Source organism: Rhinatrema bivittatum, chromosome 19 (genome assembly GCF_901001135.1).
Source record: "Rhinatrema bivittatum chromosome 19, aRhiBiv1.1, whole genome shotgun sequence".
Taxonomy (NCBI): Eukaryota; Metazoa; Chordata; class Amphibia; order Gymnophiona; family Rhinatrematidae; genus Rhinatrema; species Rhinatrema bivittatum.
Genome location: NC_042633.1, coordinates 6,898,104 through 6,924,608, shown reverse-complemented (window position 1 = coordinate 6,924,608; position 26,505 = coordinate 6,898,104). Strand labels below are relative to the sequence as shown.

Sequence of the window (26,505 nt, the reverse complement as noted above, 5' to 3'; positions counted from 1 at the left end):
GAAAACTAATTAATGCTGTTGGTGAAATTCTTCTAGATCAGCTACGCATCTTCTGTAGCCGCTCTTAGTGATAAAAGTCTATTTCCCTCTTTCCTCCGCACTACTCCAAGTGATGAGTTACAGTCTCTGGGCATCACCCGGTTGATCACCTTCTTTGGTTGGACGTGGGTTGGAATCCTCGCTGAGAACAATGACTATGGATTGATTGGGAGTCAGATGCTAAAGGAGAAGCTGGTCAAGGCTGGGGTCTGTGTAGCTTTCCATGAAACCATCCCCCTGTTTTACTCTCAAGAGAAGATACAGCGCATTGTGGAAGTGGTGAAGAAGATGACAGCTAGGGTCATTGTGGTCTTTTCCACTGCCAACAATCTCTATCCGGTGATGCTGGCAATTGCAAAGAGTGACATATCTGGGAAAGTCTGGATTGCTTCGGATGGCTGGGCTGACTATCCAATATTTAATGAAAAAGATTTCTTAAAAACTCTCAAAGGAACCATTGCAATCTCTGTTCCTACAGGCAACATACCAAAGTTCAAAGATTACCTCTTTGACCTTCATCCTTTCAGAACTACAGACGACATCTTTATTAAGCAGTTTTGGGAAGAAGCCTTTGGCTGTAGGTGGGATGATCCCAACACAGACCTGGCCACTCTTCAAGAACTAAGTAGAAAAGGGAAACTCTGTACAGGGAAAGAAGACTTAAGGGCCCTTGATATTCGTTTCTTTGATATGACAAACCTAAGATTCGTTTATAATGCTTATAATGCTGTATACATGCTGGCTCATGCCCTGCATGCCATGTATTCCTGTAAACCTGGACAAGGACCTTTCTTCAGTGGGTCATGCGGAGACATTAATCACTTTGAGCCTTGGCAGGTATGGGTCAATGTTTGTTTGCTTGAGATACATGATTATAAATATGCAGACCTATATAGTTCACTACATTTCAGTGACACACAGTATAAGGTAAATTTTCAAAATGGCGTCTAGTCGCAAAAGACCACAAATACTTTTAAGCCTACAGAGTCTCAGCTGATCTTTACACACCAGGTACCCATGATACATTATGTTTGAATATTGGCATGTTGTGCTGCTAAAAGTAAGTGTAGAGATTTAAGTGGTATTATTACTATTATTATTATTTGTTTTATTTAGCACACAACGAACGTAATAATAAAACACAGGAAATGAGATTTTTTACCTATAAAAGTACCTTCCAGGTACACCTGGCCAGAACCATCACTAAACATTTATGCGGTTTTTTGATGATTTAATGTAACTGAAACTTAATGGCACCTGTTAGAATGTACTATAGTGCGCTTACTCCAATATTACTTATGTGCCTACATGTAAACCGTTGCAATGGTATATATCTTAGCGACGGTATAGAAAAGACTTTAAATAAATAAATTAAATTTTATTTTTATTTATTTATTAGTTTTTGTATACCGATATTCAACAATAGTCATCACACCGGTTCACATATAACAAAAGGAAGATAAAATACAATGTGAAAAATAGAAGCGGAAATATTATATAAAGGGAGAAAATTAAAGAGTACAGAAGAGAGAGAGAAATAATGAAAGATATTTAAGTTGAATTAGGTAAAAAGTTCTTTTTAACATGTTGAGAACGCTTTTATAAAAAAGCCATGTTTTCAGGTCTTTCTTAAAAGTTTGTGTGGATGATTCAAGTCTTAGTTCAATTGGTAGGGTGTTCCATAGAAGCGGGCCTACAATTGAGAAAGCACGTTGTCTTGTTCAGATGAGACGGGATATTTTAGGGGATGGAGTTTCAAGGAGACCAGTATTTGTGGAACGTAAAGTTCTTCTTGGGATTTGAAAAAGAAGAGTTGTTTCCATCCAATCAGTCTTAATATTGGATAGAGCTTTGTGAATGAGAGATAAAGTCTTATAATGAATTCTATAAGATATCGGTAACCAGTGAAGGTCTTTGAGAACTGGAGTAATATGGTCTGATTTTTTGAGGTTACTGAGTAATCTTGCTGCAACATTTTGCAAAAGTTGAAGTGGTGAGATAGTAGAAGCAGGCAATCCAAGAAGCAATGCATTACAATAATCCAATTTGGAGAATAGGAGGGCTTGCAAAGCAATACGAAAGTCATGGTGGTGAAGAAGAGGTTTAATCCTTTTTAAAATTTGAAGTTTGTAGAAACCTTCTTTAATGATGTTATTAATGTGTTGCTTGAAACAGAATTATGAATCTAAAATGAATCCAAGGTCCCTTACGTTGGTAAGATATTTTTGTTAGATAAGTAATTATTTAGATGGATGTCAATCTCAGGTGAGGATTTGTTGCAAATATAAAGGATTTCTGTTTTATTATAATTGAGATTGAGGGATAATTGAGTTAATAATTGTTGTATTGTAGTGAGATAAGACTTACAAAGATTGAGGGGTAGATTTTTAAAAGCATTTACTCGAGCAAAACTGGTTTTTGCTCGAGTAAATACACTTTACTCAAGTAAGTGGGCTTTTCAAAATTGCTACAATATATGCCATTGAATTGTCCATAGGATTTACTCAAGTAAGTGCACTTTACTCGAGTAAATAGCTTTTGAAAATTGCTACGATAGTATGTCACATTTACATGCGTAACTCCTTTGAAAATGACCCCCTTAGTGAATTAGTAAGATTAGTATTTATCGGTAAAAGAATTTGAACATCATCTGCATAAATGTCTAATGATCTGAAGTCGGCAAAACAATGTGACAAGGCGATAGCTAAAGCCAGAAGAATGCTGGGCTGCTTAGAGAGAGGGATATCGAGTAGAGATGTGAATCGTGTGCCCGATCGTCTTAACGATCAGATTCGGATGGTGGGAGGGAAAAATCGGATCGTTAGAGATTGTGAATTGGAATCGTTCCGATTCCAATTCACATTGTTAAATTTTTAGTGAGGCCTGAGCAGATAAACAAAGCCCCACCGACCCCCCCCCCCCAAAAAAAAATGTTAAATTACCTGGTGGTCCAGTGGGGGGGGGGGGTTTCCTGGCGCGATCTCCCGCTCTCGGGCCATCGGCGCCATTTTGGCTACCACTGATAAAAAGGCGCCGATGGCCCGAAAAAAAAACCCACCCCGACCCTTTTCAAATTACCCCTTTGCTTCTCCCACCCTCCCGACCCCCCCAAAAACCTTTTAGATGTACCTGGTGGTCTAGCGGGGGGTCCAGGAGCCATCCCTTCAATCGTGCCGGTGCCGGTGCTGGAGGTTTCAAAATGGCGCCAATCGCCTTTGCCCTTACCTTGTCTCAGGGAGCGACGGTCGCTCCCGGTGACAAGGTAAGGGCAAAGGCGATCGGCGCCATTTTTAAACCTCCAGCACCGGCACCGGCACGATTGAAGGGATGGCTCCTGGACCCCCCGCTAGACCACCAGGTACATCTAAAAGGTTTTTGGGGGGATCGGGAGGGTGGGAGAAGCAAAGGGGTAATTTGAAAAGGGTCGGGTTGGGGGGTTTTTTTCAGGCCATCGGCGCCTTTTTATCAGTGGTAGCCAAAATGGCGCCGATGGCCCGAGAGCGGGAGATCGCGCCGGGACCCCCCCCCCCACTGGACCACCAGGTAATTTAACATTTTGGGGGGGTTCGGGAGGGTGGGGGAGTGTAAGGAATTTGTTTTAAAAGGTCGGAGTGGGTTTAGAGGTTGTGTTGGTGTGCCGGTTTTCCCACCCTCCCCCAAATAATTCCTGTGCCCTATTTAACGATACAATATAAATGCTCCTGACGATAAATCGTGGGCATTTGTATTGTATCTTGTACTCTAACGGTTTAGAACGATTTTAAAATTATCGGACGATAATTTTAATCGTTCAAAAACGATTCACATCCCTAATATCGAGTGAGGAAAGGGAAGTGATTATCCCCTTGTACAGGTCCTTGGTGAGGCCTCACCTGGAGTACTGTGTTCAGTTCTGGAGACCGTATCTCCGAAGAGACAGAGACAAGATGGAGGCGGTCCAGAGAAGGGCAACCAAAAGGGTGAATGGTCTTCATCGAATGACTTATGAGGTGAGATTGAAGAATCTAAATATGTACACCCTGGAGGAAAGGAGGAGCAGAGGTGACATGATACAGACTTTCAGATACTTGAAAGGTTTTAATGATCCAAAGACAGTGACAAACCTTTTCCGTCGGAAAAAAATCAGCAGAACCAGGGGTCACGATTTGAAGCTCCAGGAAGGAAGACTCAGAACCAATGTAAGGAAGTATTTCTTCACGGAGAGGGTGGTGGATGCCTGGAATGCCCTTCCGGAAGAAGTGGTGAAGACCAGATCTGTAAAGGTCTTCAAAGGGGCATGGGATAAACATTGTGGATCCATAAAGTCTAGAGGACGTGAATGAAGAGTGGGTGGCTCGCGGCAATGACAGCTACTGCCTAGAGATAATACCCTTATTCAATAAACATACACACGGTTAATGCGACTCCAACATTGCTCTAAGCTTCAATGGCAAGAGGAAACGTGGAAAAAGATTTGCATTCACAAAAAAAGCGGGGAGTAGCTTGCTTGTTACGGCGGTTACTACCCCAAACCAAATAAGCCTGGTACTTCACGTTCAATGCATATCCAGCATAGCTCTCTGCTTCAACGGCATGGGAGAAAGACTGATACATCACGCATATCCAGCATAGCTCTCTGCTTCAACAGCAGGGGAGAAAGTCTCATAGTTAACTTTCAATGCATATTTAGCATAACTCTCTGCTTCAACAGCAGGGGAGAAAGTCAGATACTTCACTTTCAATTCATATCCAGCATAGCTCTCTGCTTCAACGGCATGGGAGAAAGACTGATACATCACACATATCCAGCATAGCTCTCTGCTTCAACGGCAGGGGAGAAAGTCTCATAGTTAACTTTCAATGCATATCCAGCATAGCTCTCTGCTTCAACGGCAAGGGAGAAAGTCTCATAGTTAACTTTCAATGCATATTCAGCATAACTCTCTGCTTCAACGGCAGGGGGAATGAAGAAAAGTAGATCTATATACAGAAAAAACCCCAACAAGGTCTGAATTATTTAGTCTTGGTAAACAAATAAACATGGGTATAGCTTGCTTATTGCGGCGGTTACTACCCCTAACTAATTAAGCTAGATATTTCACTTACAGGCAGTTCCAACACTGCTCTCTACATTAATGGTGGGGGTAGAAGGGAAATAGAATCAAAAGGTTACTAAGAGCCAAGAGTAACAGATAAGGTCCATCAGGTCTAGAGGACGTGTATAAAGAGGAGGCAGCAAAACACTGCACGGAGCGGCTGTAGCCACAGAGGCATTCACGGAGCGGGATGCCAGTGGCCAGTGGTTGGTGTTCCACCTTCACGGAGCGGAAGGATGGAGGGCTGCCATCTCCAAATTAAAAAAAACAAAAACAAAACAGGGGTGGGTAAGAGTATGTAAAATTAACGAAGAGTTCAAAGGCTATAGGTATTACCAATTATTAGGCTTATTCAATATTTGTTGATAATTAATGTGGCTTTCAATGCATACTTCACTTTCAGTGCATATACAGCATAGCTCTCTGCTTCAACGGCAGGGGAGAAGTAAAACTAATACTTCACGCATATCCAGCATAGCTCTCTGCTTCAACAGCAGGGGAGAAGAAAAACTGATACTTCACGCATATCCAGCATAGCTCCCTGCTTCAACGGCAGGGGAGAAGAAAAACTGATACTTCACGCATATCCAGCATAGCTCCCTGCTTCAACCGCAGGGGAGAAGAAAAACTGATACTTCACGCATATCCAGCATAGCTCTCTGCTTCAACGGCAGGGGAGAAGAAAAACTGATACTTCACGCATATCCAGCATAGCTCTCTGCTTCAACGGCAGGGGAGAAGAAAAACTGATACTTCACGCATATCCAGCATAGCTCTCTGCTTCAACGGCAGGGGAGAAGAAAAACTGATACTTCACGCATATCCAGCATAGCTCCCTGCTTCAACGGCAGGGGAGAAGAAAAACTGATACTTCACGCATATCCAGCATAGCTCTCTGCTTCAACGGCAGGGGAGAAGAAAAACTGATACTTCACGCATATCCAGCATAGCTCTCTGCTTCAACGGCAGGGGAGAAGAAAAACTGATACTTCACGCATATCCAGCATAGCTCTCTGCTTCAACGGCAAGGGAGAAGAAAAACTGATACTTCACGCATATCCAGCATAGCTCTCTGCTTCAACGGCAGGGAAGAAGAAAAACAACCAATAAGGGCTGAATAACATAGTCTGGATAAACAAATAAGTATGGGTGTAGCTTGCTTATTGCGGCGGTTACTACCCCTAACTAATCAAGCTCGATATTTCACTTGGATGCAGCTCCATCACTGCTCTCTGCATTAATGGTGGGGGTGGAAGGGAAACAGAACCAAAGAGCTAAGAGAAACAGATAAGTATGAGAAAAAAGAAGTGTGAAGCTTGCTGGGCAGACTGGATGGGCCGATTGGTCTTCTGCCGTCATTTCTATGTTTCTATGTTTCTAAATAAAAAAATAAATTAAGGTCTGAAAGGAGTTTACATAATGGGAGCAAATAAATATTAAAAAGTGTTGAAGATAAAGAGGATCCTTGAGGAACTCCATGAGGATGAAGTATTTGTTTAGACTCTTTATAATTATAATTATAATTTATAATTATAATTTTTCTGTACTGCTATATCAAACTGGTGCTCTATGCATTTCACAGCACTCATAAAATGATACATGTGCTTTATACAATTTGCAGCATACATAAAATGTTGTTACAAATATGGTTTAAGATTAAGAACATAAATAAATCCAGGTACACAGCAAGGATCAAATAAATATGGTGGATCATTAAATTGGTGGGCTGTAAGCAGCAGAGATCAGTACAAGAATAGATGAGAGGTAGGTACATATGGCAGGTATGCTGTCCTCTTTGAGGGTAGGGGGTCAGGGTGGAAGTAGTGGTCAGTGAGGGGCAGGATGAGAGGAGGGTGAGAGGAGGGGAAAGGGGGAAGATTATCTCTTGGTTTCTGAAACCAAGATTGGGAAAACCAATCTGAATAGCCAGGCTTTGCAGTTTTTTCTGAAGCCTAGGTAGTCCTTCATGGCTCTCATGTCCTTTGGGATGGTGTATCACAGTATGGAGTCCAGATAGAAGAAGGCTTTCTTATTAATTTGGGCTATTAAGATTTGGGCTGTGGATGGCATGATGAATGGATAGTTTTGTCTGTGGCGTATAGAGTCAGCTGGTCCCTATAACGCTCACATGTTGGCAGCATGCCTGCTATGCATGTACATTTTTTAAATTGAAAGATACATGTAGAGTTTCCAACCACGCTTCCAAAGTGCTCCATGGAATGGTTCTTTACTCTGTGGATAAGAAGATGCATATGACGCAAGTTTGTGTATCAATTTAGGTAAATGAAAATTCACTTATGCAGACTCAGCAAATCTACCCCAAGTAACTGCTTATTTTCTGTGCATAGATCCTGACCAGCTCTTTCAAAATGTGCACACAGGACACTTGCCTGTGCGCACGATTCAGTAAACTAAAATATTTAAATTAGGGCCGGCGGTAAAAAGAGGCGCTAGGGACACTAGCGTGTCCCTAGCGCCTCTTTTTGGACAGGAGCGGCGGCTGTCAGCAGGTTTGACAGCCGATGCTCAATTTTGCCGGCATCGGTTCTTGAGCCCGCTGACAGTCACGTGTTCAGAAACCGGACGCCGGCAAAATTGAGCGTCCAGTTTTCAACCCGCGAGCCACGGCCCGATTTCAAATTTATTTTTTTTAACTTTTTTTATCTTTCGGGACCTCTGACTTAATATCGCCATGATATTAAGTCAGAGGGTGCACAGAAAAGCAGTTTTTACTGCTTTTCTGTGCACTTCCCCGGCACTGGCAGAAATTAGCACCTACCTTTGGGTAGACGCTAATTTCTGAAAGTAAAATGTGCGGCTTGGCTGCACATTTTACTTTCTGTATCACGCGGGAATGACTAATAGGGCCATCAACATGCATTTGCATTTTGCGGGCGCTATTAGTCTTGGAGGGTTGTACGCGCATTTTCGACACACTATTTCCCCTTACTGAATAAGGGGTAAAGCTAGCACTTCCAAAACGCGCGTCCAAATGCAAGTTAACAGTGCACTCCACCGGAGCGCACTGTACTGTATCGGCCTGTATGGGGGTTATTTTCCAGCTCACATTACCTAGGTAGAGATTCCATTAAGCTAGGTTGAGAGAACATTGCCCAAATCTCACTCCGAAGGACATCAAATCTTCACAAGAGACCACTGTTCTATTCGTACGTCTCACGTTGAATGTCAAAGTGGCCCCTAACCCCTACACTACTACCTAAACCTCACCTCGAGTTACTAGGTAGGCCTCTCTCTCTCTCTTTCTCTCTCTCTCTCCCTCCCCCCCCCTCCCCCCCACCCTAGTGGTTTCTGGTAGGTAATGCAATAATTGTGGTATTACCGCAAGTGCGAAAAAGTTAACGCACATTGCGGTAACACCTATGCGAAGTGCTAAGATAGCGCACATTGCAATAAATAGGCTATTACCATAAAATACACCCCTCTTCCTATCATTTGCGATAGTTTGATGAGTTTTCCTTGTTTTATTTGTGTTGTACTGATGCACAGACTTTTAAGAAAATTCTAGACTTCTCTGTTTTTTTGCTTGTTGTGATAAACTCTCTTACATTAATATAAAGGTTATCCAAAGAAGTTGCTATACATCAGCTTTGGAGGCACAGGTGCCTTCTCCAGATAATCCAGTAAAAGGTGTCACAGCCTACAAAGAACCCAGGTTGTCCAGAACCAATGAGATGTCTAGATCACTACTGCCCCCTTTTTTAACTGGGCTTGCTAATTACTCCGGGTGAAGAATTTCTTCCAGATTATCTCAAGCAGGCTTATGTGCATCCTCTTTTTTTTTTTTTTTTTTTAAATTAAAAAAAAACCCTTCTTTGGATTTGTCCTGCTTTGAAAATTACTGGCCAATATCATCTTTGCCATTCTTGCCCAATGTAATTGAAGCCATTGTTTTAAAACAACGTAATAATTTTATAGAAGAACATCCCCTTTTAGATTCCTTTCAGTTTGGCTTTCACAAGTCCCTGCATACAATGAGGATTTCATTCTGGTAAAAAGTTTGCACTCATGCTGTTAGATTTATCTGCATTTGGTAATGTAAATCATGACATTTTGGTCAACTGTTTAAAGAGCTTTGAAGTTGGTGGGAAAGATTTTTCATAGTTTACTTCAGACTTTACAAATCATGAACAAATCTGCATCGACTCTGAAACCTCTGCTTGGCATATGATTTTAGCTGGGGTCCCACAGGGTTCAGCACTTTCTGCTACCCTTTTTAATACATATTTGAGACCTCTCTGCCATATTTTATCATGTCTTGGGGTCAATTATAGATTCTATGAAGAAGATATCCAATTTTTCTTTCCAATCACATCTTCTTGATATGCAACTTTTCAGTTTGTATCTTCATGCTTATCCACCATAAAATCCTGCTTATGCCAGAATAGATTGTCTTTAAATGTTGCTAACATTGAGATAATGATTTTAGAAAAATACCTTTCAGATGATAAACCATCTTCATTTACTTTTGATGACCGTGAGAACGAGATTTCATCTCATGTCAAGAGACTAGAGTTATACTTGATTCCGTTTCTATGTGCCCTCAATTGAATGCAGTTGCTAGAAACAGCTTTCTCAAACTTATAATGTTACAAGTACTTAAACCTTTATTAGAACCTTCAGACTTCTGCTCAGTTTTACAATCAATGTTTTTGATGGGAATGGACTATTATAACTATCTCTACTTGGGAGTCCCAAAGATTGCTTTGCATGTTCTACAGACTGCACAGAGCTCAGCAGCCCGGGTGCTGACTGGAACTAGTATAAGGAGCATATTACTCCAGCTCTTCAAGACTTATACTGGCTCTCTGTTGAAGCATGGTGTGAAAGGGTATACAAGAGAAAACCCCAGAGTACCTTAAGAGACCAGCTCCTGAGATTTGGCCCATTCCTCCTTAAGCCCTATAGCAGCAGAGAATCCTGGGCCTGAAGCAGTTCTCAAGGGAAGGGGAATAACTAGCCAGGCCAGAGGAGGGAAGAGAGCCCCGGGGAATGAAGGAACCAGGGAAGACCCAGACTCAGAAGTTCTAAACTGCAAATACATTTTTCTTTTGTTTAAGACTGCAAAAGTAAGCAAAGCTGTTTTCTGTTATTAATAAAAGTTTATAAAAGACAAGCCAGAGTCTAGTCTGGGTCTATTCTCTGGCCAGTTCAGACCACTCACAATGCCACACAAGGGTTAAATAGGGTAAATATAAAATTAGGACTATAATTCATAAACTAATGCACCATCCCGATTTTCCATGGATGTATGTTTTAGTAAAAATGTACATCCCAAAATGCACACTGTGCGCTTCACAATCTGGATAATTAGTCATTCCATCTAATAAAGAAGTAAAGTTAGATAAGACCAATCTTTTGGAATAGGTTACCTGAAATGATACACTTGACACCCTGCAAAATATTGCTAAATAATTTATTGAAAACCTACCTTTTCCAATAGCATATGATCTTGCTGCATATTTTGTTGTTTTATTTTTCTGATTTCTATTTTTTATCTTGTGCCTTGTCATATTCGTTTATTGCTTTTATCATTGTTTTATAATAATTTTATGTTCCATTTGTCATATCTTATTATCCTAATTTTATTGTTTATTATTTTTATTCTGTTTTATTCTATTTATTGTATTTGTGTTTGCTGTTTATTTTATTGTCTTGAAATTGTGATTTATTGTAAGTTTTTTTAATGTATATTCATATTGTGAACCATTTTGAACTGAGTCTAAGAGCTATACAGATTGTTTATATAAATAAATAAATAAATAAATATTAAGTGTCTGCAAAGAAGCCACAGGAGAATCCTACTCTTCAGAGCTGTCTAGAGATTTCTACTGAAATCTGAAACAATTTTAGTGGTTTTTGGTGTGTTTCAAGAAAACAAAATCAATTATAGTGAGCAATCAATGAAAAACACCTTTGTTATTCTCCTCCATGAAATCAGGCACCACTGTATAAAATCCATGCAAGTGTGTCTCTTTTTCTTGGCACAGCTCCTGCATTACATACGGAAAACACGTTTCCAAAACACCATGGGCCGGGAGATTTTCTTTGACCAAAAGGGTAACCCGCCAGCTTCTTATGACATTCTGAACTGGCACTTGTCTTCGAGTGGCTCCTTTGCCTATGTGAACATTGGCCATTATGATTCTGGAGCAGCTGGTGGCCAAGACATTGTGATCAACACCAGCACCATCATGTGGAGTGACAACTATACACAGGTTAGATGACTCCTCTCTGTCTTCACAGAAAACTAATTAGCAAGATGCTCAGAAGAAGTGATGGAAAAAAACCTTTTTAAATCTGATTGAAATCCAGTTTCAGATGTGTGATTACTTGACTTGGATGGAATCAGTCAATCAAATCAGCTTCTGATTGCTTTGAATCTGATTCTGATTTTGTTGTGTTTGGGGCATTGTGCGCCCTTGGTCTCTGTGGAGATGACTCCTCCCATGGGGAGGGGCCCCATGGGGAACCACAGCAATAGCTGATCTCAGAGAGCAGACACTTGGAGTTGGAAAGCTTTATTGTACTGCTGTAGATAGATGGTATGATGCAGGAAGGTAAGGCACTGATGTCCGCAAGGTGCCTATACGTTCAACAGTCTCTGATGTAGAAGTCTCACCCAGATATCCTAGATAGCTAGCAACCTGCGGAGCGAACAACGCCAAGCTTGGGGTGGAGTTGGAGCACCAGATCGTAGAGGTACTCACAGGAGCGTAGCGCGAGCATCTTCCTGGTGATGAAGATGGTGGGACCGAAGGTCCAAGGTGCAGGATACACAGACCAGTAGGCCCTCAAGGAGCGAGTACCTGATAGGCCAATCCTGAAAGGTAGAAAGAAAGAAAGACCCCTGAGGAGCAGTTGTCTTAGTTAGAGGAAACCCCGAAGGGAAGTTGGAAGCGAGAGACCCCCGAGGAGCGGGTGTCTAGAGCTTCGTGAGGAGCAAGATCCCCAGAGGGTAGCGAGGTGTCTAAGCGAGCAGCTTAGAGTGATCAGAGAAGCTTGAACTGAAGTCCTTGCTAACTCAAAGGTGGTAGCATAGTGGAGGCTTTAAATACATGGAGGTATTGGCGTCATGCAGTGGGGCCAGCCCCGAGGTTCCCACCATGACGTGTATTTGGGCATAGGCAACGTGCGCACGCGCCCTAGGAGGCCACAGGAAGGCGCATAGCGGACTGGAACGCCCATGCTGAGTTGGAGACACCGAGGGTTTCGGCACTCGGCACCGGAGGCAGCCATCTTGCCCAAGGAGGAGGAAAAGGGTAGAAAAGAGGTAAGGCAGAGCGGTCGCAGCCGTCTGCGACTGACGGACGCAACAGATTTATTTTTCAATAATTAGAAGCTGTCTGGGATGCTTAGTTCTGTAGTAAATTCACCACCCCAGATTCCAGATAGATAGAGGTAATATTACTGGAAAAAATTGAAGTAATAATATCTCTGTACTGTACAGGTCTCTGGTGAGATTTCATTTTGAGTACTGGGTGCAATTCTAGGAATTACAACAAGAAAAGCTGGAGGCAATTTTACAGGAGGATTACCAAATTGGTGCATAGACTGTACTTTATGTCATACACAGAGATAGTGAAGGAGCTAAAGATGTACTCTCTAGAAGAAATCAGGAAGAAGAGAGATATAACACAAATATTCAGAGATATAGCAGACTCCAGCAAGGTACTAAAAGACTCCACTGAAAGAAAAATTCAAAGCCAAGAGGTCATCATATGAAGATAAAAGAAGGGAAGCTCCAAGGGGAATGTGATTAAATGATTTCTCATTTAAAGGATGGTGGACATGTGCAACAGACTTCCAGCAAAAGTGGTAGAAGCCAAAATAGGGACAGAATTTGTGGGGTAGATACAAAGGGAACTTAATGGCAAAGAAGGAGAGAAGACCACAGATCAAGTAAGAATTAATAAAAGCCAAAAGAGTGGCAGAATACAATCACGCAAAAGGGACCTTATTGGCAAGATGAAAGAGGAAGAAGACAACAGTCCAGTTAAAACTGGTGACAGCATAGTAGGGGGACACAAATGGGCAGACTGAGGGGGGGGGGGGAAGGGGGTTGCAAGTGGTCCTTATATGCTGACGTCTTCTATGTTTCCATAAACTGGTTTGGATTCTTGTGAATATTTGCATATCCTAAGGTCGATGGGAGTCTCAGAAAGCTTTGAATGTAAGTGTAGATCTGGTTATAAATATATCTGACTCAGGAGATCCATGTCAAGCAACTTCCTTTGAAATTCTTCTGAAATCTTTGCAGTAAATACTAGGGCTAAGGGCCTGTCTACTTAAAATCATGGTTTTGCTTGGCTGAGGAAAGCTCCTGATAAAATGAATGGATTTCTTCTCTTTGCAAACACAACTGCTCTGTGCTGAAATGAAAAAAATACCCTAAACCTTTAATAAATAAGTATTGCTTGCTCAGGTGTTAGACAATAATGTGAAAATAATATCTATCATCTCCATCTTATCATAACTGTGTTGATGTCCTTAATACTTATGATAGTAACCATCAATCTGACCCCTCCTTGCATTCCTCATTCCCATGACTTCTCAACTCACAATAATAACCAGAAATTCTTCCCCTCCTATCACTTCTCACCCCTATGACTTCTCAACTCATAGTAATAACCATCAACCCTCCCTCCCCTACAGTTCCTCACCCCATGTCTTCACCACTCACTAATTATCTATTTGTCCCTTTCTATCATTCTTCATCACATATACTCTAACGTACAGTAAAAACCATCAACCTGCTTCTTCCTATCATTCCTCGCTCTATTTCTGTTACTTTCCCATAAAATAGTAACATAGTAGATTATGGAAGCTAAAGACTATTGGGCCATTCATTCTGCTCAGCTAATCTGGTCGACAGTGCTAACAAGACACCCCGGCCCTATAAATCTGATTACTTATAGGATACCGTTCCTTATCAAAGTCAGTTTTATTGTCTTCCTCTTTGCTTCACCGCCATCCTGGGTTAATGAGCATATAAGTTTGCATACTTAATTTGACACACATTCCACAATTTCTTACCACCAAACTATGTAGCAATCTAAACATCTACCAAAACTAGCGAGGCTATTACTCAAAAACTACTAAGGATGATCCTGGAACATCTGACTACTTTGGTCTCATGAACTTGCTGTACACCACCAACCTGCCAGCATCTGCCTGGTTGGGTTCTAGAGAGTCTTAGCCTGCTGATTCCAAGGGGACCACCTGTGGCCTGAGGTTCATCAGGCTGTGCTTTTTCTATCTGCCCTTTCTTTTTTTCTTTTCACCATTTCCCTTGCCTCTGCTCTCAAAGGAGTGAAGGGCAGTTGTTTACAATACTGCAATTTCCTAAGCCTGTTCTTATCACTACCCTCTGTTTCTATCCCAAGCATGCTTCCATTCGCTCACAATACTGGTTTCCCCTACCTCTGCTGGGAGGTTATTCCAGGCATCTTCCACCCTCTCAGTAAAGAAGTCTTCTCTCATTTTACCTCTGAATCTTCCTCCCTCCACCTTCATTTCATGACCCCTTCTTGTACTATACTGAAACCTGTCAAATATTTGAATGTTTTAAACCTATCCCCCCATCCCTTCTTTCGTCCATAATGCACATTTTGCATGTGTTAATCCTCTTTTTGTAGGGTTTGTGTGGCCGACCTTTTACCATTTTCTAGCCCTTTTATAAACTGCTTCCGTCCTCTCGGTGTCCTAATGGAGGAGCGGTCTCCAGTGATGAAGAGAGCACTCAGAATGAGGTCTCACTAGTGACTGATACACGGGCAATACGACCTCCTTTCTCCTGCTGATAATACCTCTGCTTGCTGCTGAGCATACGGTTAGCTTGCCCTGATGTTTTGATACATTGACTGGCTACCTTCGAGCCAATGGAGATGAGTACTCTTAGATCTCTTTCCGGTTTGATAGTTTCCGGGTTTTGTCCTCCAAATGATAAGTAGCTTGTGGAGATATGTGCCTCAAATGCATGATTTTACACTTTTTAGCACACATGGTTATTAACAGGCCATTTTTTCATCTCTTCCAGTGTGAAAAACAATGGTCTAAAAACAAACATGGATGCGAAAAAGTGTAAAATCATATGCATCATTCTTGTCTGAAATAGAGAGCATCTTGATTCATTATTAATAGATAAATTTGCTATGTTCCCCTTCACACTTCTCTCCATTAAGGCTCCTGTCTCTATCTGCAGTGAGAGCTGTGGTCCTGGGTTCCGGAAGGCCATTCTGAATGGGCAACCTGCCTGCTGCTTTGACTGCGTCCCCTGCTCTGAAGAAGAGTTTAGTAACCAAACAGGTGAGTGCCATGAATTTCACTCTATAATGAGCATTTCTTGTAGGATGGCACGTTGGTATTAGAGGGTATGGTGGTTCTAGGTAATTTCAATAGACAAGAATATTACTGAAACATATAAAAATAGAAATGACGGAAGAAAAGGGCCAAATGTCTGTCCAGTAAGCTTATGTTAGTATCTGCTGTGCCGTGTAGGTTACCCCAACTTATCTGTTTCCCAGACCATAAAAGTCATGGCCCTCGTTCAATTCCCCATTTTTCCCGTGCTTATCAGTTTCCCCACACAAGCCCTCATTGATTGCTGTTGAATCCAATTTCTTGTTGTGCCTTGCTGTTGAAGCAAAGAGCAATTGTTGAGTTGCATCAAAGTATCAGTCTTATTGGTTAAGGGTAGTATCCACCGCATCAGCAAGTTACCCATATACTTGTTTCCCCCAGACCGTAAAAGTCAGGGCTCTTGGTTGCTGAGCAAATCCAATTCCCCTTGTTTCCCTGCCATTGAAGCAGAGAGTAATGATGGAGTTGCATCAACAGTATCTAGGCTTATTGGTTAAGGGTAATAACCGCCGCACCATCAAGTTACTCCATACACTCTTTTCTTCATTTGCATCCTTTAGCCTTTAGGGATCCACAGTATTTATCCCATGCCCTTTTAAATTCTTTCACTGTTTTTAGTTTTTACCACCTTCTCCGGAGGGTATTCCAGGCATCCGTGAAGAAATATTTTCTGATGTTGGTTCTGAGGCATCCTCCTTGGAGTTTCATTTTGTGACTCCTAGTTCTACTGATTTCTTTCCAATGGAAAAGGTTTGACATTTGCATATCTTTTAGGTATCTGAAGGTCTGTATCATATTACCCCTGTGCCTCCTCTCTTCCAGGGTATACATATTCATATCCTTCAGTCTCTCCTCATAGGTTTCCTGATACTGACCCCACACCATTTTGGTAGCCCTTCTCTGGACCATCTCCATCCTGTCTCTATCCCTTTTGAGATAAGGGCTCCATAACTGAAGAAAGTACTCCAGGTGAGACCTCATAAAGGACCTGTACAAGGGCATCATCACCTCTATTTTCTTACTGGTTATTCCTCTCTCTATGCAGCCCAGCATTCTTCTGGCTTTAGCTATCACAACATAAGGACACTAGTGGTATTTAACTACTACAGTTTTAACATACATATAATCAAATGTCTGTATCCGCTAAAATCCTGGATCGGCGCGCGCAAGGCTATCGATTTCGTATAGCCGGCGCGCGCCAAGCCGCACAGCCTACCCCCGTTCCCTCCAAGGCCGCTCCGAAATCGGAGCGGCCTCGGAGGGAACTTTCCTTTGCCCTCCCCTCACCTTCCCCTCCCTTCCCCTACCTAACCCACCCGCCCGGCCCTGTCTAAACCCCCCCCTTACCTTTGTCGGGGGATTTACGCCTCCCGGAGGGAGGCGTAAATCCCCGCGCACGAGCGGGCCTCCTGCGCGCCGGGCCGCGACCTGGGGGCGGGTACGGAGGGCGCGGCCACGCCCCCGGACCGCCCCGGGCCGTAGCCACGCCCCCGTACCCGCCCCCAAAACGCTGCCGACATGCCCCCGAAACGCCGCGACGACCGGGCCCGCCCCCGACACGCCCCCCTCGGAGAACCCCGGGACTTACGCGAGTCCCGGGGCTCTGCGCGCGCCGGGAGGCCTATGTAAAATAGGCTTCCCGGCGAGCAGGGCTCTGAAAATCCGCCCCATATTGTTCCTTGATTCAGAACACGGGTGTTCAAAATGCACTTAATTCAGATCCATGATCTTCACATCTTTGATATTTTCATCTTTCATCTTTCACTTCTCAATTAAATTCTGGATCCACCTCCCCAACAAGGAACCTTGTTTCACCAATCAAGGCTTCTTTAGGAGTTATCTTTTTCAATACCCTCTGGTATTTTCTTTCACTCTCAGTGGGAAATACCCGTACCCCGCTGTCCCGAACCTTCAAACTCTTATGGTGTCCAACACTTCCTACAATATACACAATAATTGATTACAACACAAATATATATAAACCAAATCTATATTCACACTACTTCCAGATTACTCACTACCCACGGCATTTTTTACATCACCAACTCATCTCTTATTTTCACTGAATATCTTCTCACAATTTCTCGAATCAATTACAACAATAAGAAATTATCTAATAATATCTCCTGACATACATATGAAGCTAATATATTCTCTTAAATATCAAGACCGTATAAATATGAACTTACATTTGTAAAACCCAATTCACATTATCCTGTTATTCCTTGCTGCTCTAAGTACTCCACCGGATGCGTATCATGCACCTAAAAATAGCACACATCTACTGTCACACTGTATCACCTATTTCAACAATCTACATCAAACCACTATTAACAGTCCTTACCTTCATCGTATGGGTATAGACTCTCAAGACACCGACAAACAACGTATTACCGTACCGGAAACTCACTATCATTTCCGCCATTTAAATATCCCTTAGACCCGCAAAGAACACACCCCTTCATCTGTCACTCCATCTAAATTCTTTAACCACACCCACAATTTTACGACCAATCAACTGCTGTCTACTGTCACACACACCCTCATTTCTTCAAACTCCACTTCAACCTTATTAAGCCAGATGCGCATGTTGCCGAATTCTTTAAACATAATATGCCGTCCATTCAATTTCAGCATTAAGTCCCCATGGGTATATCGTCGACCATTGAAAAATGAATTTCTGTTCTGTTCGCCAAAGCCATTTTGTCACCTCTCCTCGGTATCCACTTGCACATTGTGTTAACACACAAAACCTTAAATCTGTAATCTCATGATGAGCAGTGTCCCAATGCGCTACTAAGGGAGCACCTTCTTTATGGATCCGAATGTTACTTTTATGTTCTGTGATCCATTGTTGGATCATGCGTTTGGTATAACCTATATATATCAGTTGACAGGGATATATGATGGCATATACCACTTGTTCAGAAAAGCAAGTAAAACTACCCTTTATAGAATATGTAATCCTCTTTCCAGGATGCCAAAATTTATCACCTACCAATACATTTTCACACACTTAACACCCATGACATGTAGTTTGTCCCAAATTACTAGAACACTGATCCCTACATTTCTTACCACCACTGACAGGAATTCAATCCTCCACTTTAATAGTTTCCACCCCAGGAGACTTAGGGAATCCATCCCTATTAGCCAATTTCTGAGATATAGACGCCTTTGTCATTCAGTAGAGGAATATAAGGGGAAAGCACAATTCTTTAGTAAGAAATTTATTGCCAGAGGTTACCCCAAAAAGATTGTAAAATGGGCATTTAAGAGGGGGCTACATGCCAATAGGGATAACCTTTTAATGAAGAGTGAAACCACTCAGTTGGATAGATTGGTTTGTAGTATACCATATTCTTCTAAGGGATCATTGATTAAAAAAACAATATTAAAACATTGGGGACTACTCAAGTGTAGGGAACCCCCCGTTTTTGCATTTACAAAGGGTAAGAATTTAAGATCTTTAGTGGCTCCAAGTGGTGGTAAGAAATGTAGGGATCAGTTCCTGCCTGGTTCCAGAACCCGAGTCTTGCTACAGTTCCTGCCTGGTTCCAGTACCCGAATCCTGCTACAGTTCCTGCCTGGTTCCAGTACCCGAGTCTTGCTACAGTTCCTGCCTGGTTCCAGAACCCAAGCCCAGTTACAGTATTGCTACTGTCCTAGTCTGGTTCCAGTTACCTGTCCTGATCCACAACCCGCCTAAGTCCCAGCGGCTGGGGCCCTACGGGCTCCTCCCAGGGGAGCTTCGGCTTCCAAGGTTGAAGCCACCTAAATCCCAGCGATTGGGCTCCTACGGGCTCCTCCCGGGGGAGTACCAGCTTCCAGGGTGAAGAGCATCTACGTCCTGCCTGAACATCTGCTTCCCAGCCTGCTATTCATTAGAGACATTGACCATCCTTCCCAGTCTCCAGCAGGTTGGCCCAAGGGTCCATTAAACACAGACTCCCATAACAGTCCTTACTTTCTTCTTTGATTGCATTGACTATCTGAATAGCATTTCTACAAGCTGATGATCCTGGAAGACTTTTAACTATAGTGTTTCCCTCGAAAGGAGTTCCCAAATTAGTGCCTCTGATGACTGAGTCACCCAGCACAATGAGTTTTTCTTGTGGTTATTGACTGTATTATGGAATTTCTGCATGCATCGAGTTTCTTCTTTCCTTTCTTATACTATTTCAATCTCCAATGCTAGAGCTTCTTCATTATCTAATACAGAAAAAGCATTTTCTACTTGTGTCACTTGAGGGAGTAGGTATCTCTGCATCACAGGTCCTATTCTACCAAAGCCCACTGTAATCCATTTGTTCTTGGGTTCCTGTACATTCTGTGTAAGTGGAGAGGGGGGACATGTGGGCTGCACAGTTGTGAAGAATGGGTGTCTTTGGGTCACAGGTCTTATCTTACCTGAACCCACTGTAAACCATGTTTTCCTGGGAGTTTGAATTTTCTCTGGTAATGAGGAAATGATTCCTGAATACTGTAAAGTAGGTGAGGATTTCTTGATGGTTGCTGATACTTTCTTTATCGCAGATAATTCAGCTTTAAGGTGAGACAATTCCTTTTTCATGGAAGAGTGTTCTGAACAAATGGGGCGAGCCCTAAGTTTCCAGATGATTTGCCTCAAGATAAAGGCTCCACAATTGTTACATTGAATAGTCCTCATTTTTCTCATTTGATTTGATAGAGAACACCTAAAGAATTACTAAATTATCTTGTTACCAATTATGAATCCCAGCCAGTCTATATTAGAAGAACAAACCCCGGGGTAGGTGGGGAGAGGAGGAGGGTGGAAGGGTGGAAGGGAATTAAACAGTTGATATTAGCTACTATAATTTTAACTTACATGGAGTTATAGGGTTTTTGTAGGATCCTCTATATACTGAAGTGAGGTTTTTTTGTTTTTGTTTTTTTATAAATCCTCTCTTTTAGCACTGCTAACAATCAATATCAATACTACACTGTTATGAATTCGGGCCAAGGAGGCCTCAGGCCAGGCCCTCCTACCTTCCGACGCCAGGCCCCGAGTTAGGTCCCTCCTGCTCTCGTGGCAGTCGGCAGCTCCCTGTGTGGCCGTATCGCCGCCGCATGCCCCAGTACCCTGGCGTGGTGGAGGTTCCCCTCCGTTGGCCTGTGCAGGTACACTATTGAATATGCCTTTAAAGTTAGCTAGATAAAGTTATCTGGGTAACTTTGTTACCCAAACTGTGTCTGAATATAGATCTCTACATTTCCCAGCAAGAAATTAAATTTGTATGTATTTATGACTAGTGGAACACCCGTGCTTCGCTACAGTGGAGTAGTTGATAGAAACGTGTGAGTTTATTTTACGCAAATTGCAAAGTAATTGTTTTGAGTGAGTGAGGGTTTTGGAGTTTATGTCTATAGATGTAACGTACGCTCTACTATTGCATGATTGGCACGTCATATCCTGCATTACGGACTGCTATTCATATCCCATTCTGATGTGACCCTGTCGGGGTGTTGCGTTAGAAGGCAGTATGGAATGAACCATCGAATGTAGGACAGTGAGAAGCAGTTAGTTTTCCCAAGGACATGATAGGGAATGCTGGTGCCAAGTTTCAGCCTTGTAGGTACTCGTCAAGTGGGAGAATTAGTGATGAGTCAGTGAGTCAGTGAGGGCTTTGGCGTTTATATATATAGATGTGACATCTTCAAGAAGAGACCTAAGAGGAACTGGAAGCTAACAAACAATCCATATTTATTATATGCATGGTGATGTCTGTCTGTTTGAGGGGGTTGGGGGGGGGGGGCTGCATGTGTGCACAGATATACCGTTAGCCACCAGAGAGCACTGTCCATCTTACAATGCACATACTCTGCAAATCTGCACAGCCCTGGAAAACACAATGGCATCGACTGATAGAATAAAGGGGCCTGGAATGCTATGTGAGAGAGGACATCAATAGACTAGCAAGTACACGGGGGGGAAAGGGGAAGAGTCTGGGGTCAAAGACTGCTCAGATTAGACAGGGGAGATGGATGAGAGTAGGGGGTTAAATCATAATTATTTCTCATTGAAGTTTCAGTGGGTGTCAGCTAGTAATGTTAATTATCTCACTTCTTTTGGATGGTTGAATAGAAGATAACACAACTTTGAAAGTATCCTGCCTTTCATGGGACTGATGAGGGAACAAATATTGCAAGCCATATTTATATGAAACACTATGGTAAAAAGTCTCATGTTTAAGGGATAATGTATCCATTTAGACTTAATTGTATGGCTTTCACCAGGCTGGACAATAAGCCTAATTTATTTTGCCATAATTTTATTTTATTGGTATTTACTGATTTCTAAATTGCTATTTCATTCATAAAAGACTGCTGAAGGTGGGATTCAAAACAGCAAAGCATCCACAAATAGGTTACATAGAAAAAATACAATAAAACATCAATACATTCAGAACAAATAAAACGCCAAATAATAATGCCACCACAAACAGACTACATAGATGTTGAGTTTCAAGACATATCTATGATAGACACCAAGAAGATGGGAAAAAATGAAACTTCTTTCAAAGTGAATGATACTCCCGTTCCAATTTATATTAATGTAATGATTTTTCCACATCAAAGCCACACATGGAATTGCTTCTTCCTCAGATGCCATGGACTGCATGAAGTGCCCTGAAAACCAATGGCCCACCAAGAGACAAGATGGATGCCGGAAGAAATCCATCGAATTCCTGTCCTACCAAGAACCTCTGGGCATGGCTCTGGCTGTTATCTCTGTACTTGGTGCTCTGATTACAGGCGCTATCCTTGTAGTCTTCATCAAGAACTGCCACACCCCACTTGTGAAAGCAAACAACCGTGAACTCAGTTACCTCCTGTTATTAGCCCTCATCCTGTGCTTCGGGTGCTCAGTGGTGTTCATAGGTCAACCTACAACACCAACCTGTATGGTGCGTCAGATGGCATTTGGCATTGTATTTGCTATCTGCATCTCCTGCCTGCTGGCCAAGACCATCATGGTAGTCATAGCTTTCAAGGCTACCAAGCCAACTAGCAACCTGAGATCATGGGTGGGACCACGACTGCCCAACGCCTTGGTCTTCTCCTGTAGCCTAATCCAAGCTCTAATCTGCATCATTTGGCTGATCGTGGCTCCCCCATTTTCCCAAATGAACATGAAATCTCAGATGGGGAAGATTATCCTTGAGTGCAACGAGGGATCATTAACTGCATTTTGGTGCATGCTGGGCTACATGGGATTTTTGGCTACTATGAGTTTCATTGTAGCCTTTTTAGGTAGAAAGTTGCCTGACAACTTTAATGAGGCTAAATTAATCACCTTTAGCATGTTGATATTCGGTGCTGTCTGGCTGTCTTTCATCCCTGCTTACCTAAGCACAACAGGGAAATATATGGTGGCTGTGGAAATATTCACAATTTTGTCCTCCAGTGCTGGGCTGTTGGGTTGTATATTTTTCCCTAAATGTTATATCATCTTAATGAGACCAGAGATGAACACCAAGGAATTCCTAAAGGGAAAAACCACAGGGAATCTCCAGAAGTAACTGTATTAAAATACATTGTGCAATAAATATCTCTGCTTGTATGGTATCAATCTGTTTTCTGCAAATATATTTTCTTAAAAGAACAGCCTTGGAAACTTAAAAAAGACAAAAAACGTGGTTGGTAACAGAACTAAAAAATCAATAGGATTCTCTTTGAAGAGATGAACAGAAGTTAGAAATAACATGATTGACTCATCACATGGCCATCTTTGGCCAATCCATTGTTACCAAGGACTGGGTACATGTCACTAAAATTAATAAACTTATTTATTTATTTTATTTAAAGGCTTTTTTAGTCTGGTATTCTTGGGTACATCATATCGGTTTTCAAGTAACTTTGAACATAGTACATGAAACAGGGTGATCAGAACTTGGGGGGGAAGGGGTAACATAATAAAGGTAACAGAAAACATAATGGAAACAAAGAACATGATTGATGCAGACACTACAGTAGGGGAATATGAACTTGGGGGGTCACGGGGAGGGCAAGCGAAATTTATACATATTTAGATAATCTGAAGGATCTGGGATGAGGGGAACAAAAGATCATTGCTCAGTAATAATAACATGATAAAAGAGGGGGTGCATTAAGGAATGTACATTACATGAGAGTATATGATGATATGATGAGCAATATAGTACAATGTCAGAAGGTATGGGACATTGTCAGAAAGTAGACATGACATTATTGGAGTATAAACTTGGTGAGATCTCTGTAAGGTAAGATCAGATACTGACCTTGGTAGCCCACAAAATGTTAAAGCTGTATTGCATCCCTAGGCTCACTTCCTCCTTCTCCACCATCTGTCAACAAGACCAACACTGTCATTCTCTGTGTCATGACAAACCCTTTATTCGAGTCCTAGTTCTGGCTTGGCAAGTGAAATGAAGAAAGGTTTGCTAAAGTCAACATGATCAACCTGGAAATGTAGGGGTAGATATTCAAGAAATATCTGTTTATCTAAATTAGCCAGATGGAGTTATCTGGCTAGCTTAGATGGGAGATTCAGCAGCATGGCTAAGCTGCTGAATATCCCCAGATAAGTCAATACTTAGCCAGATAAGTATTAAATGGCTGCAATTGAGAAGGACCAACTTAGCTGGATAATTTAACTGGCTAAGTAGCGTCACCAACAAGTTAAGCCAACTAAGAACTTTGCCAGTTAAGTGCCTTAACCAGCTAAGTGGTGGCTGCTACTTAGCCAGTTAAATCTGTTTTAACTGGCTAAGTGCCATTTGAATATTGGTTTCTTACATTATAGATACTCATACACACGTACTCAACCTACCTTAATGTAAGATTGAAGTAGTGTCGTTTTTGCACCCAGATTTAATTTTCAGTAATGTCTGGAAAAGAAAAATAGTTTAGAGAAAAAGTGGTGCTGGCAAAGCCTTGTGTAAATGTAGCTCTTCTTCTGGGTATAACTATGAAGGCAGGCGCACACTCAGAAGATGGGCTTAGTCCATACGCAGTTCCAATAAACAATAGCATGAATTCTCTGAAAGGGGGGAGCATAGTGTAAGTCTTTCTTTAGTGGGTGTGTACTCAAATTCTGTGTCTCTGTAAATTCCAGTACCAAGAAACAGGCTGGACACTTAGATGGTGTTCCAAATATAAAAGTACATTCTTCAGTTTGCTCAACAGAAACTAATTACTGCATTTTCTTCTTGTTAATCCATAATAATCACAGCAACAAACCAAGTCCAAAATGATCTGTGTCTATGGCCCTTTTTCTTCTCTTGGGTAAAATATAGGGCTGCCCAGGGTGCACAAGACGGGTTCTCCTTTCCCTTCCCTTGCACAATCCCTGGGGTCCACTTCTTGTTGCTTCTTTCTCCAAACCTCTTCTCTCCAGTTCTCTTTATGGAAAATGGGGTGCAGTTTCTCCAAATGGGTTTGTTTTCCACATAACTCGACAGGAATGAACCTCATTCATAAGCCATGGCATACTGGGGATGATCCCAATCTCTCAAATGTACTGATAAGTCCCTTCTTAGTACCTGCATTATGCCAAAGAGCACCTCCTTCTGGAATTCATAGCGTATAATCTTCACAGTCAACATATCTAGGAAATTCTTCTTTTTTTTTTAATTTTTAATTTTGCATTTTCAATATAACAACATGTGTTATTAAATATAGATGTAACAAAAATGATCCTAGTAACAATCCTGACCACCAGCAGATACACATCTTATATTCAAAAAAGAAATAAGTTATACAAATATAATAGCTCATGCAGGCAGACGAATAAAGAGCAAATACTTAGAAGTAAATCTATAGGGAAAAATAAAAATTTCCCCTAAAGAACAACAACTGAAATATTGAGTTCATCAAGTATCCTTTACTACTGCTACTGATTCTCCAGCTACCTTCTCTTGGGTAATTGAATCAAGAAACACACGGAGCTGCGATGTTTCAAAGAAAATGTATTTCTGCTGTTGATAGAAAACCTCGCATTTGCAAGGGAATCGCCACAGCATTTTTTCCTCCTTTTGCTTCAGTCTCTGATCTCAAGCCCAGGAATTTTTTCCTTTTATCTTGTGTTAACTTTGAGAAGTCAGGATATATCCAAATTCTGTCTCCGTGGAAACTAGCCATTCGATTACGCATATACGCTCTAAACACTGCTTCTCTGTCTACTGCGAAAGAAAAGGAAACATGCAAGACAGATCTACTCTTTATGATAGTATCTGAATCAGCTTCAATTATCCCTGTTAAATTTAAGGATGGTTCTTCAGACTCAATTCTGCCGGAAGAGTTTCCTCTAGATGGCACATAATATATCTTTGATACAGTTGGAATAGCCTGGGAAGGCAATTTCAAAACTTCCACCAGATACTCCCTAAACATATCATATGGGGAAATCATATCATGTTTAGGGAAGTTTAGTACCCTTAGGTTTAAATACTTCAGGGTGTTTTCTATTGTTTCAAACCTTTTCTCATAAACAATTTCTGCTTTCACATATTTTTGGTGATATTTTTCCATCTTGTCTATTCTATTCTCTATTTGAATCACTCTAGCATCAGAGTTTGAAATAGATAGTTCAATATTTTTAAAGCGCTGATTTGAATCCATAGTAATTTTTGTTAGATTTACAACTGCAGTTTCCAGAGATTTTATCGCTCCCCAAAGTACATCCATTGTTATTACTTCAGGCTTGTTCAGGATGGAATATGCATTCCCCAGAGCTTCAGATTCAATTTTCCCACAAGTATGGAACTCCTTCTCCCTCCTTTTGGCTCAAAGGTGTCAAATTTAAAAAATCAGAAGGAATATTTAAAGGTGGAGGAGGAGTGCTCGGAGCCCCGGGGCTCAAAGATATTTCGGCCATTAATCCTGGTGTTTGCTCTTCACCAGGGCTTAAAGCGGCCAAGTCCTCCGGTTTTGACCCTGTTGTAGGGGTACAGAAAGCAGAAATCCAGGACTGGGAAGGTTCAGGTATGGGAGAAGATATATTCATCTC

The 26,505-nt window shown here is 41.7% G+C and overlaps 1 protein-coding gene across 1 annotated transcript in view; it reads left to right on the top strand.

Annotated features, from left to right (window-relative positions):
* The window catches only part of LOC115081102 (extracellular calcium-sensing receptor-like), a 30,219-nt gene extending 7,181 nt beyond the window's left edge, over positions 1–23,038 (top strand). Inside the window, exons 2-5 of the mRNA XM_029585615.1 lie at positions 37–876; positions 11,123–11,350; positions 15,317–15,440; positions 22,122–23,038. Of these exons, the coding sequence (XP_029441475.1) occupies positions 37–876; positions 11,123–11,350; positions 15,317–15,440; positions 22,122–23,038 (2,109 nt within the window). The remainder of the gene's footprint in view (positions 1–36; positions 877–11,122; positions 11,351–15,316; positions 15,441–22,121) is intronic.
* The last annotated feature ends 3,467 nt before the right edge of the window (positions 23,039–26,505 follow it).